The sequence below is a fragment of the Panthera tigris genome, chromosome A2, assembly GCF_018350195.1.
Source record: "Panthera tigris isolate Pti1 chromosome A2, P.tigris_Pti1_mat1.1, whole genome shotgun sequence".
Lineage (NCBI taxonomy): Eukaryota > Metazoa > Chordata > Mammalia > Carnivora > Felidae > Panthera > Panthera tigris.
Genome location: NC_056661.1, coordinates 16,674,312 through 16,693,521, shown reverse-complemented (window position 1 = coordinate 16,693,521; position 19,210 = coordinate 16,674,312). Strand labels below are relative to the sequence as shown.

The window sequence follows — 19,210 nt, the reverse complement described above, 5'->3', positions numbered from 1 at the left end:
CCTCTTGCTCTCTACCACTCCCCTGCTCGTGCTCTGTCTCTCTAGAAAATAAATAAGCATTAAAAAATTTTTTTTTCTTTAAATAACTAATGCATTTAAAAGGCCCCTCAGGGTGCTTGGGTGGCTCAGTCAGTGTCTGACTCATGATCTCAGCTCAGGTCTTGATCTCAGGGTCATGAGTTCAAGCCCCACGTTGGGCTCCATGCTGGGTTTGAAGCCTACTTAAAGACAAAGAAAAAAAAAGGCACCAAATTCTCAAGGTATGAGACCCCTTCCTCTGGCTACCCAGTTTCTCTCCCTGGTGAGTCGGTCATTGAGTGTTCAGTAATCCATCCTGAGGAAATAATTAGAGATGTTTGCACAAAGATTTGTGCAAACAGATGTTCATTGCATCATCAATTTAAAAAGGTGACGACAGTTTTTTGTGAAATACCTTCAGGAGCTAATGTGATGGCAAAGGCACTAAATGAGTTATTATCTCTGCCCTTGGGATGTACAAGGATGTGCATGAAGAATTTTCTCCCCAGCAGGTGAACAGTTCTAAGCACTCAGAGAAGTTGGAAGTACTGGACAGTGAATACTGTCTTGAGTCTACATTTAACATATTACTATACCTATTTCATCACACATCCATCTTTCTCTCCATCCCTCTTATTAAAAAAAATTTTTTTTAACATTTATGCATTTTTGAGAGTGAGAGAGACAGAGCGTGAGCAGGGGCGGGGCAGAGAGAGAGGGAGACACAGAATCCGAAACAGGCTCCTGTCTCTGAGCTGTCAGCACAGAGCCTGACGTAGCACTCAAACTCATGGACCACGAGATCATGACCTGAGCTGAAGTCGGACGCCTAACTCACTGAGCCACCCAGTCACCCCAATCCCTCTTATTTTTTCGATGCATTTCATAGGAAGTTGCAGACGATCTGCTTCTCCCTGCCCCAGCACTTCAAATTATATGTTGTTAACCAGAGTTCTCGGGGCTCCTTATAACACGAAAGAATGGTTCTGTGAATGACGTAAGATGTAAAATTACATCTACTGTGTGGCCTCAAACATTAAAAAAACTTTAATTATTTATTTATTTTTATTTTAGAGAGAGAGGGAGAGAACATGTGTGAGCGGGGGAGAGGAGCAGAGGGTGAGAGAGAATCCCAAGCAGGCTCCATGCTCAGCACGGAGCCCAAGATGGGGCTTGATCCCACGAGCCTGGGATCATGACCTGAGCCGAAATCAAGAGTCAGATGCTCAACCGACTGAGCCACCCAAGTGCTCCTCAAACATTAAAAAAATTATCGAAGAGATCCCTGAAGTAGAGACACCAGAGTGTAATTGCTAATAGGCAGTGAGTGGTTTTTTGCTTTGTTTTCTGTTTTTTACACTTTTCCTTGCTGTCCTCACTTTCTGCAATGGCCATGTGTCCTTGCTTGCTGAGTGAGACAGGCACAGGTGAGCGGTTCCCACACAGGGTAGCTCCAGTGCAGGATAGGTGGTGCCTGGGAGTTTGGGCCTTCTGCCCACAGAAGCCCCGGCGAAGAGAGGCCAAGTGCCTCTAGGCTCTAAGACCCTGCCCCACTTTCTCCTTCCCCTCCCCCTCTGTCTTCAGGCCCAGTACCCCACCCCCCAAACCTGTGGCCTTCGAGGACTTTAAGAACGAGCGAGGCAGTGAGATCAACCGCATCTTCAAAGAGAACAAATCCATCTTGAACGAGCGGAGGAAAAGGGCCAGCGAGACCACACAGCGCATCAATGCCATCAAACGGCAGATGGACGTGACCAAGGAGGCACTAAATTTCCAGAAGTCACTCCGGGAGAAACAAGGTAAATATGATGGGAAGATAGTGGGGTGGGGGGGCGGCTGTGGGAGCTGAATATCCTGCGCTAAATGGGGCAGCCCTGGGTCCTGGAGGACTCAGATGGGAGGGGGCCTCAGGGCATGTTGGGGTGCAGTCTTCACCCCTGGGTCATCACGTGGCTCTAGTCAGCCCTGGGAATCACAGGGTCCTTCCCTGTCAGTCAGCTTCTGCCTGTGGGCCCCCCATTATTTTGTTATCTCAGACCTAGGTGCTTCTCCCAGTGGAGAAGCAGGCCTTGGTCTTATAGAGGCTTCCCCAGGAAGATGGGCAGCTGGCGTCCCCCACAAGGCCCCGAGATCCTGGTGTGGTCTCCTTACTACCCAGGGTAGTCCGACTGACATGAGGATGCTGGTCAAGACACAGGGAACTGAGGAAGGAAAGAGAATGTGGATACCAGAGAGCCTGGGGATTCATTGTCACTAGGACCATTCCTTATGCCAAACCCTCAACACCCAATGCTGGCCTGGCAAAATCTCGTCCCCTAAGCCAGGTGGTGTGGGGGCCCTCAGGCTCAGAAAGCAGGGACCTTACTGTGAGGAGGGTGCTCACCTGGTTACCCTGACCTGGTGCCCTTGTCACGGTGGCAGACACTGCCCACACCTGCACTGTGGGCCAGGGACCCTCAAGCTTGAGTATTCAGAGAACTCCTCTGGGAGGGCTAGTCAAACACAGGTTCCCAGGCCCGGACTGCTGGTTCTAACTCAGGGGATCTGGAGCAAGGCTCAGAACCTGCATTTTAATGAGTAACCATCCTGACTCTGAGGCCAGAGGTTCAGAAACCACATCTTTGTTCACACCCCTGGCTTGGTCCCATTGTCCTTGCAGCAGGGCACACCACAGGTTACTGGGCTTTATCTTGCTAAATCACAACCTTTTTCCAGGTGATTATCAGTGGGGACATCTCTAGATGTCATCTGTTTTATTTCTGCAGGCCAGGTGGATCATGTCACAGTGAGACACGTACCTTGCTCATTTACTTCTCAGAGGGCACCTCCAAATTCTTGAGGCCACTCTGCTCACACCCTACAGAGCAACTGTCACACACTATTCCAGAGGGCAAAGCCTCCAAGGATCTGGAGACAGGGAAGGGCTGGTGACGGTGGCTCTCATGCCCCCGCCCAGAAGCTCCGGGCGCCCCCAGAGCCAAGTACTTCTTTGTCTCTTCTGCCCACACCTTCTTTGAATATACAATTTCTTATTACATATTTACATCCTTAAATAATATATACTCATGCTGTGCTGACATATCATCTATTCCTAAATATACCTGAAAACAGATGTTTTTAAAGGATGAGATGAAGAATAAATAAACAGTACTTTAACATATTTCAGGGGCACCTGGGTGGCTCAGTCAGTTGGGCGTCCAACTTCGGCTCAGGTCATGATCTCATGGCTCGTGAGTTCAAGCCCCACGTCGTGCTCTGTGCTGACAGCTCAGAGCCTGGAGCCTGCTTCATGTTCTATGTCTACCTCTCTTTCTGCCCCTCCCCTGCTCATGCTGTCTCTCTCTGTCTCTCAAAAATAAATAAACATTATAAAAATAAAAATAAAATATTTTAAATTAGGGGCACCTGGGTGGCTCAGTCAAGCATCCAACTCTCGATTTCAGCTCAGGTCATAACCTAACAGTCGTGACATTGAGCCCTAAGTTGGGCTCTGCACTAGGCATGGAGCCCACTTAGGATTCTCTCTCCATCTCTCTCTCTCTCTCTGTCCCTTCCCCGCTCATGCATGCACCCTTTCTCCCAAAATCAATAAACATTAAAAAAATAACATTCAATTGATTAAAAAAATAGTAAAATAAAATACTTAAAATTTTATCTGTCAGGGGCACCTGGGTGGCTCAGTTGGTTTAAGCATCCAACTGTTGATTTTGGCTCCGGTCATGATCTCGTGGTTTGTGGGTTTGAGCCTTGCATCCAGCTCTGCACTGATGGCACAGAGTCTGTTTAGAATTCTCTCTCTCTCACTCTTTCTCTTCTCCCCCTCATGGTCCTGAACTCTCTCTCAAAATAAATAAACTTATAAATAAATAAATGAATAAATAAATAAATTTTATCTATCAGTACCAAAGAAAACATTTTTGCTCTTACCCCCAACATCACTTGTTTTCCCATTGGTTGTTAAAATACCAAATAAAATACTTTTATCTTGAGGAAATAGATCAACTGAATTCATTTTTTGATTCATTTTGATTGATAGCCACTTATTGGCCCAGAAGGTCAGCAAATTTGGCATGTTGATTAGTGTTTTGTGAAAGAAAAATGAAAAATCATTTTAATTAAAAAAAAATGTTTATTTTGAGAGACAGAGAATGTGCAAGCAAGGTAGGGGCAGAGGGAGAGGGAGAGAGAGAGAATCCCAAGCAGGCTCCATGCTGTCAGCACAGACCCCGACACGGGGCTCTATCCCATGAACTGTGAGATCATGACCTGAGCCATAACCAAGAGTGGGATGCTTAACTGACTGAGACACCCAGGTGCCGCTGAAAAATCATTTTAGGTTGAAGTGTTTTCCTTGCAGATAATCAGAGAACCCCCCTCCCCTGCAGTGGGACACAGGGTGCTCACAGTCCCTCCCCATGTCAACAGAATACCGTAAAGACTCTGTGAAATAGAATACTGTAAAGACTTTATAAAGGATTTGTGTCTGTCACAGTGACCACACTGGGGACTGCCCACAGTACACGGACCAGGTCACTCCACACTGTACCCTCCAACTCCAGACTCCTTGAATTGGGACCAATTCAAGGTCCTAGTTGCCTTTCCATATGTGGTGTCTGTGACAGCGTCTTAACTTTTCTGCAGTAAACTTCAGCGGAAGGGCACCTGGAGACTGCCTCGCACACCCCCGCCACACACCTCAGTCGCACGTAGGACTCACTCTCCAGGGGTCCTGGGGTGGAAGCCCCACACTCCCTGGTGGGGGGGGGTTGACATGATGCCTATGTTGAGCTTTCAAGGTGCTGCGGGCAGTGGCAGTGGCTGAGGTGCGTGACTCCACAGACCATGTTATGTTGTCTTAACTCAGCAACGCTCATCAACTGACAGACCTTCGAAGGTCATGCAGAGACCGTGAGTAGCGCTGACGAACAGCGCAACTGACCCCTCTCCTCCTGGAGCTTCTGACAGCCACTCGACATGATACAGATTTACAGCCACTGTTATTAATAGGGAACCTTGCCCAAGTGCTGGCAGTTCATGTATATAGCTTACAAAAAAGGAAAACATCCATTTAATCCAGGTGCTTACTAAATTATCTTTGGCCACTGAGGTTTAAGATCAACATAAGTGTGAAACATGGGCCATCTCTACCCTCTCCTCTGCCACCCCTCTTGTTCTTTTTTTTTTTTTAATGTTTATTTTTTGAGAGAGAGAGAGAGAGAGACAGGGCATGAGCGGGGGAGGGGCAGAGAGGGAGAGAGGGAGACACAGAATCTGAAGCAGGCTCCAGGCTCCGAGCTGTCAGCACAGAGCCCAAGCGGGGCTTGAACCCAGGGACTGTGAGACCATGACCTGAGCCGAGGTCGGATGCATAACCGACTGAGGCACCCAGGCGCCCCCACCTGTTCTTAAAGGTGCCAGTGTGGCCCCTCCGGCCTGAGTTCCCTCTTCCACATATGTCCTTGTCGCCTGGCAAGTCCAGGTGCTTTGCCCACCCGCACACCACACCCCAGCCTTTCCTCTGGTTTCTGGTCTTCGGGCTTTGCCAGCACTTTGTTCTGTCCTTCCAGAATACCTTCCTCCCCACACCCCAAGTGAGCACCTCATTCTCTGACCTCCTGTGTCCCTGCAGGTGAGTATGAGAACAAGGGGCTGATGATCATCGATGAGGAGGAATTCCTGCTGATCCTGAAGCTCAAAGACCTCAAGAAGCAGTACCGTACTGAGTATCAGGACTTGCGAGACCTCAGGGCAGAAATCCAGTACTGCCAGCACTTGGTGGATCAGTGTCGTCACCGCCTGCTCACAGGTGTGCCATTTGGGAAGGTCGGCTGGCCACCTGAGGTCCTGGGAGACAGAGGGCAAGGCCACCACCTGGGTTCTAGAAGTGGCTTCAGAGCGTCTCTCTGACAGAGGCTGGGGCTGGACAGGGGCTTCAGAAGTGTTTCCAAGAGGGGCGTCTGGGTGGCTCTGTCAGTTTTTGGCTCAGGTCATGATCTCGCAGTTCATGAATTTGAGTCTCTCATCAGTGGGGGACCTGCTTGGGATTCTCTCTCTCCCTCTCTCTAAACAAACAAACAAACAAACTTAAAAAAAAAATCACTCCGAGGGTAGGGGAGGGAGATAGGAAAGGGTGAGACCCGGGACAGGAAGTAAACAGAGGGCGAGCCTGTGACCTGCACACATAGGCTGTAAGTGCTCCCTCAGAGACGCCCCCACAGCTCACAGTGCCGTCTGCCTGCCTGCTTGCAGAATTTGATATCTGGTACAACGAGTCCTTCTTCATCCCCGAGGACCTACAAGTGGCACTGAAGCCAGGCGGCAGCATCCGGCCAGGCATGGTGCCTGTCAGCAGGATCATGTCCCTGGTGAGTGGCACAAGGGGAGGAGTGGGGCTAATGGACGAGCACGGGGTAGTGAGTGGGCAGCGCCCTTCATCCTCTCTTTTCTCCGCGAACATGGCAATGTACAGGCTGCTCCTGGCCTCGCCCATGGCGGACCCAGGCAAACAGACAGGTATAGGTCTCTCCCCAGGTATGGAGAAGATGGGGACCCAGGAAACATCACTTGCTGCCGTCACCTCTCTGGGGTGGCTCATCCCACCCCGAAGGCAGTTGCAGAGTGTCTGGCAAACTTGGGGCTGGGGGTCGTGAGCTACCCTGCGCAGGGGTTTGCCAACCCTGCGAGGGGCTGCCCTGATGCCCCCCACAGGCCGTGTCAGGGTCGATCTCGACAGTGCCAGGCTGAAGGGACTGTACTGAGTTGAGCCTCTTCTAGGGAGAAGATGCCCAGGACAAGTTCAGCCAGCTGCAGCAGGTGGTGCTGCCCGAGGGCCCTGACTCCGTCGCCTTCTACAATGCCAAAGTCAAGACAGAACAGAAGGTAACTTGGGGGTTCATGTCTCCAGGAAGGTGAGGCCTCGGGGGCCACATTACTGGGACACCCAAGATCACACTTCCTACTTTGAAAAGACAAAGAAGGAATATGCCAGCCGTGGGAAATACAGAGTCACCTGGAGTCACTGGGATCTCCTGCTGACACCAGAGTCCTGGGAACCAAAAGGAGCCCCACAGACCATGGCCAGGCCTGGACATGGCTATTGGGAGCTAAGCTGGTCCATGTGTGGTTCGTAGCCCAGGACAGGGTCTGCCTGCTGGGGACAATGTCTCCAATGGGGGCCACCATGAACAGGAGGCAGGGGACAGAGGACCACATGCAGCTGAGGCAAAGCTAGACCAGGTGTTGGCCATGGGGTGGGCCTGCACTCTCCTCCCTGAGCAGCTTGGGCTGGAGCAGAAGGGTTCGGTCTACTGAGGCTCAGTCTGGAGCCAGAACACAGAGGGCCTGTGTGCTGTGTACTTCTCTGTGCCCACAGGCTCCTATATGCAAGTGGCAGGTGCACATGGGGGACTGCTTAAGAGAGCTCATCATGTAAGATATATAAATACAGGGAACCTGGGTGGCTCAGTTGGTTAAGTGTCTGACTAGATTTCAGCTCAGGTCAAGATCCCAGGGTCGAGGGATCGAGCCCTGTGTTGGGCTCCACGTCCAGTGTGGAACCTGCTTAAGATTCTCTCTCTCTCTCTCTCTCTCTCTCTCTCTCTCTCTCTCTCTCTCGTTGTCTTCTCTCTCTCTCTCTCTTTCACCACCCCCAGTGCCCCTCCCCTGCTCACACTCTTTCTCTCTCTCTGTCAAATATATATATATACAAAATATAAATGTAAATACAAATACCCAGTCCCCATCCATCCAATTCCCACCAACCCGCTCTGACAGGGAAACCCTGTCACTTGTTTCTACTGTTCCCCTTGCACATTGTGCTATATCTTCACTTTTTGCACTTAACCATGTATCCTGAAGATCATTCTATGTCAACTCATAGCTGCTTGTTTTCTTCTTCTTTTTTTTTTTTTTTTTTTTATAGCTGTATAGTGGTACTCCATTGTGAGGATGTATCAAAATTTATTTAACCCATCTCATATTGAGGAACATTTAGGTGATTCCATTTCTTTACAATACAAATATTGTTGTGATGATTAACCTTGTAGAAATGTGAATTCACATATGAGTGAATATATGTGAGAGAGAAGTTTGTAGAAGTGAATTTCTTGGTCACAAAGACGTATACTTTTTTTTTTTTTTTTTTTTAGAGAGTGACTGTGCAAGCTAGGGAGGGGCAGAGGGAGAGGAAGAGAGAGAGTTTTAAACAGGCTCCACACTCAGTGCAGAGCCCAACACAGTCCTCAATCTCATGACCTGAGCCGAAATCAAGTCAGGCGCTCAACTGACTGAACCATCCAGGCACCCCAAGGACATGTGTACTTTTTTCAAACTTTTTTTTTTTTTTTTACATTTATTTATTTTGGAGAGACAGAGAGAGACCGAGCACAAGTGGGGGAGGGGCAGAGAGAGAGGGAGACACAGAATCCGAAGCAGGCTCCAGGCTCTGAGCCATCAGCACAGAGCCCGACGCGGGGCTCGAACCAACAAATAATGAGATCATGACCTGAGCAGAAGTCAGATGCTTAACCGACTAAGCCACCCAGGCACCCCAGGACATGTGTACTTTTAATGGATGGTGCTAAATCGCCTGCCTAGAGCTGGACCCATCTGTACCCCCACAGCCTCACTACAAGATGTATTATCCTGCTTTTTGTTTTTTTTTCCAGTCTAAAAGGTGAAAAATGGTCTCTCAGGTATTCTATTTTACATTTCTCTTATTATAAGTGAAGTTGAGCTTCTCCTCATATATTTAAGGGCCATTTTAATTTCTTTTCCTATAAATTGCCTGTTCATATTTTTGCCTATTTTTTTAATTTTTGAGAGAGAGAGAGAGAGAGAAAGAGGTGAGGGAGGGGCAGAAAGAGAGAAGGAGACACAGAATCTGAAGTAGGCTCCAGGCTGAGAGCTGTCAGCACAGAGCCCAATGAGGGGCTCAAACTCATGAACCATGATATGACCTGAGCCAAAGTCAGATGCTTAACCGACTGAGCCACCCAGGCGCCCCTATTTTTCCATTGTATATTGGTCTTTATTCTTATTAATTTGTAGGAAGTCTTGATATACTGGGGAGATTGGCTCTTTATGATATGAATTGCAAATATTTTTCCCTGTTTGTCATTTGTCTTTACCTATTTTTTTGTAGTTATTCTGTTGATTTTTATGAAATCAAGTGTATTAGTCTTTTCTTTCTTGGCTTCTGGATTTTGTGTCATAATTAAGTCCTCTCCTTATTGAATTCATTCTCTTTACACTTATAGTTAAGCTGACATCTGTACTGACTTGTTAGATTGCAGATTCAGACATAGCATGTCTAGGGTGGAGCCTGAGATTCCGCATTTCTAATAAGGCTCAGATGATGCGTATGCTGCTTGTCCGAGATCACACTTTGAGTAGCAGGCCACAGAGCTCATCTGCAGGAAACAGCCTCTGGCTCCTCTCCCTCCAGGCCTCTCTCTGTCCCTGAGCTTCTTCCTGAGGTCTACTCCTTCCCCTATCTGTTCTTCCCACTCACTTCTCGATTTTAGCCCCAGTCTTTGCCCCCAGTCTGGCTGTTTTCTAAGACTTCCCAGCTCCAATGTCCAGTATATCACCTGACTACTTACTTTGTGTCTCTCCAGAGGGAAAGCCTAGGTGACTCTTCTTAGGTTAAATGTACATTCCTGGCCTAATTAGTGGTGGTTTGGAGCAGGTTCCCCTGCCTGCTCCAGCTGCCTGGTCTAATTCCCTCAGCAGAAGAGAGGATGGGAGCTAAATTTAGCCATTTAGCTTTGTGCTGTGAACATCAAGCTTTATTAACCCTGGCCCCTGGAGGGATGCCCAGATCAGTGGACAGGGCCCTGACTCTCTGAAAAAGTTTGCTGGAACACAACCACGTTGGCTGGGGAAGGAGACCCTGGCCAGGCTGTCCCCCTTGACCCCACTACCTGACTCCAAAGAGCTCACTCAGGGTTGTCCATGAAAATCTCTCTGTGGGGAGGCAGGGCTCTCCCAGAACATTTGGCAGAGAATGGAGTAGGGACAAGTAGGCCTAGATAGCCCAGCCTCAAAGATCATTTGACTGTGACCATCATGTAGGAATTTCCTTCTTTGGCCATAAAGAGGCCTGCCCCTGCTGGGCTCAGTGGAGGGGGCACATGGTATGAGGCAGGGATCCAACTTTATTCTCTTGCAGGTGGATATCCAGTTTTCCCAGTGCCAATTATTGAAAAAAAGCCATTCTTTTTTGAATTATCTTGTTACCCTTGTTGAAATTCAATTGACCAGAAATGTGAGGTTTTAATTTTTGGACTCTCAGTTCTATCCCATTGATCTATATGTCATTATGCCAGTACTATACTGTGTTGGTTGCTGTAGATTTGTAGTTAGTTTTGAAATTACAAAGTAGAAATTCTCCATCTTTGTTCTTTTTTAAGATTGTTTTGACTATTCTGGGTTCCTTGTATTTCCAAACAAATTTTCAGACCAGCTTGTCAGTTTATGCAAAGAAGCCAGCTGGGACAGGGGTTGTGTTGAATCTATCGGTTGCTTTGGGGAATATTGACATCTTAATATTGTCTTCAAACCTATGAACATAGGCTATCTTTCTATTTATTTAGGTCTTTAATTTCTTTCAGTATAATTGTACTTTTCAGAGTATAAGTTTTGTACTTTTAAAAAAAAAGTTTATTCCTAAGTATTTTATTCTTTAAAAAAAAATTTTTTTTTTACATTTATTTATTTTTTGAGAGACATAGAGAGACAGAGCACAAGTTGGGGAGGGGCAGAGAGAGAGGGAGACACAGAATCCGAAGGAGGCTCCAGGCTCCAAGCTGTCAGCACAGAGCCCAATGCGGGGCTCGAACTCACAAACCGTGAGATCATGACCTGACCTGAAGTCAGATGCTTAACCGACTGAGCTACCCAAGTGCCCCTAAGTATTTTATTCTTTTTGATGCTATTATGAATGGAATTTTGTTTATTAAAATATTTATTTATTTTTGAGAGAGAGTGAGAGAGCGGAGGAGCGACAGAGAGAGGGAGACAGAGAATCCCTTGCCTGCACTATCAGTGCAGAGCCTGAATCAGGACTTGAACTCACAAACTGTGAGATCATGACCTGAGCTGAAACCAAGAGTTGGGCACTTAACCAGCTGAGCCACCAGGCACCCCTATTATGAATTGAATTGTATTTTAAATTTCACTTTTGGATTGTTCATTGCATGTGTATAGAAATACAATTGATTTTTTTTCTAAAGTTTTTTTTTTTAATGTTTTTTTGAGAGAGAGAAAGAAAGCATGATCAGGGGAGGGGCAGAGAGAGAGGGAGACACAGAATCCGAGGCAGGCTCCAGGCTCCCAGCTGTCAGCACAGATCAGCACAGAGCCCAACACAGGGCTCAAACTCACAAACCGTGAGATCATTACCTGAGCCGAAGTCAGACACTTAAGCCGAAGTTGGACACTTAACTGACTGGGCCACCTAGGTGCCCCCGATTTTTGTATAATGATGTGGTATTCTACCACCTTGCTAAACTAATTTATTAATTTTAATAGTTCTTTAGTGGATTCCTTAGGGTTATCTCTATATAGGAGATCATGTCATATACAAATACAAATAGTTTTACTTCTTTCTTTCCAATCCAGTGCCTTTTATATCTTTTTCTCACCTGCTTTGCCTGGCTGGAACCTCTAGTATGATGTTGAAATAAGAGATGAAAGTCGCCATCTTTGTCTTGTTCCTGACCTTAGGGGGAAGGTGTTCATTCCTTCACCATTAAGTATAATGTTGGCTATGGGGTTTTCCTAGAAAAAAAAAAGAAGAGCCTTATAGCAGAACTTCTCACTCTGTGCAGTACACATGAATCACCAGGCTGTTAGAATAGAGTCTGATGCAGCAGCCCTGGGGTGGAGCCTGAGATTCTGCATTTCTGATAAGCTCCCAGATGATGCTGATGTGGCTGGTCCAGGGAACACACTCTGAGTAGCACACTTTGAAGTTTATTCTTAGAACCTTTCTTCTATCAGGGTGAAAAAGCTCTCTTCTGTACCTAGTTCACTGAGTATTTTTATCACGAAAGGATATTGGAGCCTTATCCTTTTTTTAAAGGGCATGAAAAAAGAGTTTATTAAAAATGACCAAGCAGATTTGAAGAAAAACCAAGTACAGTTTTTAGATATGGCTGACTAGACACAGCTGAAGAGGGCATTAATAAACTGAAATAGGAATGTAACAAAATTACCCAAATTACAGCATAGAGAGGTGAGAGGCTAGAAGAAATAACAGACTTTAGGAGATACACAGGACATAATGAGAAAGTCTAACATACATCATAAGAGAGAATAAAAATAAAAAGAAACAAAGGGGGTCATCTGGGTGGCTTATTCAGTGTCTGACTCTTGATTTTGGCTCAGGTCACAATCTTGTGGTATGTGGGGTTGAACACCACATAAGATTTCCTATTGATGGCTCAAGTCCTGCTTGAGATTCTCTCTCTCTCTCTCTCTCTCTCTCTCTCTCTCTCTGCGCGTCCCCTGCTGACACTCTCTCTCTTTCTCAAATAAATAAATAAATAAATAACCATTAAAAAAAACCTTTGAGATATAATATAATTTAAATACCATACAATTCGCCCATTTATAGTGTACAACCAGTGGTTTTTTCATATATCCACAGTTAAATGCAACCATAACCACAGTGAATTTTAGAACATGTCATTCTCTTGGTTTTTTACTCCTAAATATTTCAGTGTTTACTTTTTAATAACAACTACCTTCTCAGGGTGCCTGGGTGGCTCAGGCAGTTAAGTGTCCGACTTCAGCTCAGGTCATGATCTCACGGCTTGTGAGTTCGAGCCCTTCGTTGGGCTCTGTGCTGACAGCTCAGAGCCTGAAACCTGCTTCAGATTCTGTGTCTCCCTTGCTCTCTGCCCCTCCCCCACTCACGCTCGCTCTCTCTCTCTCTCTCTCTCTCTCTCAAAAATAAACCCTAAAAAAAAAAAAGAGCAAGTACATTCTCCTACATAATCATGATATAGTAATTGAAATCAGGAAAATTAACAATGATGCAACAATATTATTTAACCCAAGGTCCATATGTAACTTTCGACAGTTGACCTAATGGTGTCCTTTATAGTTGTTTTCCTCTCACACCCTGGCCAGGATCAAGTCTAGGATTACACATCACATTTAGGTGCCATGTCTCCTTTAATCTAGAACAATTCCTGGGTCTTTCCTTGGGTTTCGTGATTTTGATTTTTAAAAACATTTTTTTTTATGTTTTTATTTTATTTTTGAGAGAGAGAGACACAGTGAGAGCAGGGGAGGGGCAGAGAGAGATAGAGACAGAATCTGAAGTAGGCTCCAGGCTCTGAGCTGTCAGCGCAGAGCCTGACATGGGGCTTGAACTCACAGACTGCAAGATCATGACCTGAGCCAAAGTCAGACACCCAACCGACTGAGCCACCCAGGCGCCCCATGATTTTGATATTTTTGAAGAGTACAGGCCAGTTATTTGGTTGAATGTCCCTCAGTTTAGGTTTGTCTGATGTTTTCTTGTGATTTAAGTTCAAGTTCTGCATTCTGGGCAGAAATACCACAGGAATGATGTCATGTTCTTCATGTACATCATATCAGGACATGTCTTATTCAGCCTGGGATGCTATAACAAAATGCCATACACGAGTGTCTTAAACAACAGACATTTCTTTCTTATGGCTCTGGAGGCTGGGAAGACCAAGATCAAGGTGCTGGCAGATTTGCTTCTTGGTGAGGGCCTTCTTCCTGGCTTGTAAGCAGCCATCTTTTTGCTGTGTGCTCACATGGCCTTTTCCTAGACATGTATTTGTGTAGAGAGAGTCTTCTCACTCTTCCTCTTTTTATAAGGACACTAAACCATCATGAGAGCTCTACCCTCATGATTTCATCTAAACCTAATTACCTCCCAAAGTTTCCCACCTCTAAATACCATTACAGTGGTGATAAACAAATGTGTTTTGAGGTGGTATAAACATTCAGTCTGTAACAAGAGGCACAAGATGTTGCTTTGTCCCATTATTGGTGAGGTTAATTTTGATCAATTGGTTAAAGTCATCATATATATTGAATAGGAGGACCAAAAGGTCTTTGGCTTTGAGGAAAGAGCTTCCAAAATTTTATTCCTTATTGTTGTGAACTTGTTTTGACTGGCATAAATTATTTCAAGATCACAGAAAAGATGGACCAAAGTGATTTGCATGGCTACCACCCTGAATTTCTCTCTTGACATTCCAGGCAAACCTTCCTTTTTCTTTTTTTTTTTTTTTAAATGCTTATTTATTTATTTTTTGAGAGAGAGGTAAGTGTGTGTGCACAGGGGAGGGACAGAGAGAGAGAGAGAGAGAGAGAGAGAGAGAGAGTCCCAAGTAGGCTCTGTGCTGTCCATGCAGAGCTCAATGTAGGGATCGAATTCACAAACCATGAGATCATGATCTGAGCCAAAACCAAGAGTTGGAAGCATTAGAGATTGAGCCACCCAGGTGCCCCATAACCTTGTGTTGTCTTTACTTCCAAAGTCTCAGATAAACATTTAAATTCTAAACCATTCAACAGGGGAATCCTGCATTTCTATAGGTCAGTATTATATTCTCCCACCATCCCTCAATCTCTAGGAGAACTCTGCATTGGACAATTTTTATGTTTAAGATGTGCCCACATGGAGCGCCTGGATGACTCAGTCAGTTAAACACCTGACTCTTGATCTCAGCTCAGGTCTTTATCTCAGGGTCATGAGTTTAAGCCCAGTGTGGAACCTATGAGAGGAGAGGAGAGGAGAGGAGGCAAGGGGAGGGGAGGGGAGGGGAGGGGAGGGGAGGGGAGGGGAGGGGGGAGGGGGGGAAGAGAAGAGAGAAAGGAAAGAAGAAAGGAAAGAAAAGAAAGAAGGAAGGAAAGAAAGAAGAAAGGAAGGAAGGAAAGAAAAAGACATGCCAACACAGAAACTTGATATGTAAATGTTATACTTGAGCCATTCTATCTTAATATTTATTTAAACTTTTCATATATATTTTTATACGTAAAGTATACAGGATCAGATTTTTCAAGGTCAAAATGTTTTCCATCTTGCTAAATTTCTCTTATGGTGGCTTTTATCTGTGTGTGTGTGTGTGTGTGTGTGTGTGTGCGCGCGCGTGTGATAAGTTCATGTTTGACTGAACTGAAGGTGTAGGAGTCATGAGTGCATAAGTGCATTCTTTCCCCCTGATGGCATTTGCACTTGATTTTGCAGTTAGCCACAGGGCATTGCCAACCCAGGACCATTTTAACTTCCCTTCAAAAATTCCAACTTGATAAGGGATTAATATCCTGAATATATAGAGAACTTCTTTTTTTTAAAAATTTTTTAATGTTTATTTTTGAAAAGCAGAGATAGAGGGGTGCCTGGGTGGCTCGGTCGGTTAAGCGTCCGACTTCGGCTCAGGTCACGATCTCACGGTCCGTGAGTTCGAGCCCCACGTCGGGCTCTGTGCTCACAGCTCAGAGCCTGGAGCCTGTTTCGGATTCTCCCTCTCTCTCTGCTCCTCCCCTGTTCATGCTCTGTCTCTCTCTGTCTCAAAAAAATAAATAAACGTTAAAAAAAATTAAAAAAAAAAAAAGAAAAACAGAGATAGAGTGCAAATGGGAGAGGGGCAGAGAGAGAGGGAGACAGAATCTGAAGCAGGCTCCGGGCTCTATGCTGACACAGGCTCAAACCCATAAACTCTGAGATCCAACCCGAGCCGAAGTTGGATGCTTAGCCAGCTGAGCCACCCAGGCCCCCCTCTAGAGAACTTTAAAACTAAAAAATGGGCAAAGAGTAGACATTTCTCAAAAGACAATATACAGATGGACAGTAAGCATATGAAAAGATGCTCAACGTCACAAATCATCAGGAAAAGGCAAATTAAAACTACAACATATCTCCTTATACCCATTAGGATGGCAATGATCCAGAAAAAACAAAACAAAACAAAACAAAACAAAACAAAACAACAACAACAAAATAACAAGTATTGGTGAGGAGGTGGAATAATTGGAACCGTTGTGTGTGTGCTATTGGCGGGAATATAAAATAGTCCAGCCACTAAGTGAAATAAGCCAGTCACAAAAAGGCGAATTAGCTATATGATTCCATTCACATGAAGTGTTTGGAGTAGCCAGAATCATAGAGACAGTAAATAGAATGGTGGTTGGTAGGGTCTCGGGGGTAGGGGAATGAGGAGTGAGTGTTTAATGGGTATGGAATTTCAGTTTTGCCAGATGAAAAGACATACGGAGATGGGTGATAGTGGTGGTTGCACATTATCAGTACATCACCAAACTGTACACTTAAAAATGGTTAAGATGGGGGGGCACCTGCGGGGGCCCAGTTCGTTGGGCATCTGACTCTTGATTCTGGCTCAGGTCATGATCCCAGGTCAGGGGATCGAGCCCCCACATCAGGCTCCACACTGAGCATGGAGCCTACCTAAGATTCTCTCTCCTTCTCCCTCTCCCCCTCTCCCACTTGTGCACGCACCCTCTCTCTAAAATAATAATTTAAAAAATTTAATGGTTAAAATGGGAAATTTTTATGTAAGGTAGGTATTTTGCCACAATAAAAACATTGGGGGTAGAAAAGAATTCTGGCTGAATACGGGAGCTTCAGTTTCCGTTCCCACGTTGTGGGGGATCGAGGATTCATACCTACATTTCAAGTTGGTTTTAGGACTTGCTTGCTTACTGCCCACTGTTTCTGTTTCAGCGCACCTTTCCCACCTGCTTTCTGAGGGCCTAGAACTGCATTAAAAGGGAAGAATTTGTGAACATCAATCTGGTTTGCAGAGGGAGGGCCCTTCGGAATACATGTGTGCCCACCCCTGTGGAGACAGAACCCTCTTCTTTTCTTTTTGAACCTAATTCTTGCCAGAAACTTTCAAGTGGGCCTTTGAAGCATACACATCTGCTTTTAAACATGCCTGCCACACCATTTTAAAACAGTTTTACACACTTTCTTTAGGATGAAAATATGAAAGGGGATGAATGGAACATTATTTCTCAACAGAATTGGGGCTGGTCAGTGGGCATCCTCGTCCCCAGAATGTGATGTTTGCAGGATGAATGGTGGGGTGGGTGTAAGTGGCATGGCTTCTGGTTCTTAATTCCATACCTGCTAATCAATTCCTGTTTTCTCCCCTTCTCTGCGTCCAGCACAATTACTTGAAAACCATGATGGGCCTCCAGCAGGCACACAGAAAATAGGGATTCATCGCCAGTGCCTTCAAGGACAAGACCCCCAGTAACTCCTGCTGCTCTGGAGTGGGGCTGCCAAACCCCTTGCCCAGAGTTCCAGACAGCCTGCTCCAATGCTGGAGCCCAGCCCAGAGGACTCACAATGGCCTGCCTCCCAACAGGAACATCCTTCACAGGACACTCATCTTCACAGACCACTTTTGGTTTCAATTCACTGTTTTATATGCAGGGACAGGATAAAATAATTTTCTAGCTTGGACGTTCAGTGCTCACTCAAGAGCCTGATTTTATTTCCCGTCCAGGAGGATGCTTCCCTATGCACAGGTGGGGTCAGAACCGAGTCTCCGGTAAGAAAGGGAAAAAGTAGCTCAGCCACCTTCCTCTGGCATGCCTTTGTCCCACTGGTCACCCTCTTTCCTTCCTTGGATGGGCATTCTTGGGGGGAGCTAGTTCTGAGGAGCCCTGGTTCTCTCAGTCCCTGTCAGACTGTAGGTTCTCTTGGGACATCCTCTCTGTGATCCTGAGCCAGTGAAAGCGGGAGGCCCTCCTTCCTCAGCAACCAGCAGAGGAATGGGTCTAGGTGGAAATGGCTGAAAGGCAGATTTTTATCTCAGAATAAGAAGAGGCTTAAAATGAGCACAGCCCTACCTGAAGTTAGTGGGAAGAGCCCCACAGTGGGAGGCTGTCTGGCAAGGAGGTTGCAGAACCTGTATCAGATAGAAGGTTGAACTGGATGGCATCAGTCCATTCAAACACTCGGTGACCCTGTCCTTCAGCCCAGCAGTGAGCAGATGGATGGGGGTTTGTGGAACAGAGAAAGTAGAAAGGCATCCGTGAGGTCTCTGCCCTCTTCCTCTTCAGCCCCTTTCACTTTCACTGACTGATACATAATGGTCCTAAAACAGCTTTCAGAGGCTCCTACTACACCGAGGCTTCGCAGAGCCGCTTTGAAGTGCCCCTGCTCCCTCACCCTGGATGACACACATGGGGACTGTCACTGATCGGCACTAATGGTGTGCACACAGCCCTACTGGTCAGTCCTCATGTCTCCTTTGATTGTGGCCAAATAGACGAGTCTGCCCAGGCTCTGCCTGCCCTCCCAGCTAGTGCAGGCCTCGGGCTGCACCTGATTCTTTCCTTTCTCGGCTTCCCCTGCTCTTACCGGGACTTGTTTGGGGTTCCCAGGTCTTTAGGGCATCTCAGGAAATAGGCCATAGCAAATGGGTACATCATCTTTTGGGGGCCATAGGAAGCAGCTGTTTGTGGCATTACTGGTCCCCCTTCCCTTCATTCCCTGCCACTGGCTGCAATGGCATGGCCCTACTGGACGTCACTCCATAGGATTTCTAGACAGCCAGTCCTGGGGCCTGCTGGCCAGGGCGAGCTAGGCCTCTGTCATGGCAGGTGGGCACATTGGTCTCTAGCTCAATTCATTATGACAAAGGCCTCTGTGGCACAAAGTGAACCAAGTAATCATCAATGTGGGCAGAGCCAGAGAAATAAGCCAGGATGGTGCCTGGCAGATCACCCTCCACAAACTCCTCACGGGAGCAGATGTTTCCAACATGACAGGGAGCTAGGGGGCATCACGTCCACTCAAATGGGCCTGTTGTTCTAGAAAATAGTTTCTGCTGAGCTAATCTGACCACCAAAATCATCCCTGAGGGGACTTCCAGTTCCAACATGGGACAGATAAGATAACCTGAAAATACTCCTGCTACAAACAGAAATGCTGGCTCAAGTAAAAATTCTTTTCAATGCAAAGCTAAATTTGCAGGAAGAGACAGAGAACTGCCAGGAGCTGGAGAACTGAAAACCCAAGTGGTCAGCATGGGAACTGGCTGTGGCTGCTAGGGGTAGGAAGGGGTGTGCGTGGATTGTTGCCCTTGAGTGTGAATGTCCACGTAAGTGTGAGAAATAAGGCTCTGGCCATGCCCCATAGGAAGTTGAAAGTGGGACCTTGGGCATAAAG

General features: G+C 46.3%; 1 protein-coding gene across 15 annotated transcripts in view; it reads left to right on the top strand.

The window, feature by feature from the left end:
* KIF9 (kinesin family member 9) overlaps positions 1-17,503 on the top strand; it is a 49,696-nt gene extending 32,193 nt beyond the window's left edge. For all 15 annotated transcript variants that reach the window (XM_042978805.1, XM_042978804.1, XM_042978796.1 and 12 more), the window contains 5 exons: positions 1,603-1,817; positions 5,648-5,824; positions 6,268-6,383; positions 6,793-6,897; positions 17,197-17,503. In XM_042978805.1, coding sequence (XP_042834739.1) covers positions 1,603-1,817; positions 5,648-5,824; positions 6,268-6,383; positions 6,793-6,897; positions 17,197-17,247 — 664 coding nt within the window. In that variant the 3' untranslated portion in view covers positions 17,248-17,503. The remainder of the gene's footprint in view (positions 1-1,602; positions 1,818-5,647; positions 5,825-6,267; positions 6,384-6,792; positions 6,898-17,196) is intronic.
* The last annotated feature ends 1,707 nt before the right edge of the window (positions 17,504-19,210 follow it).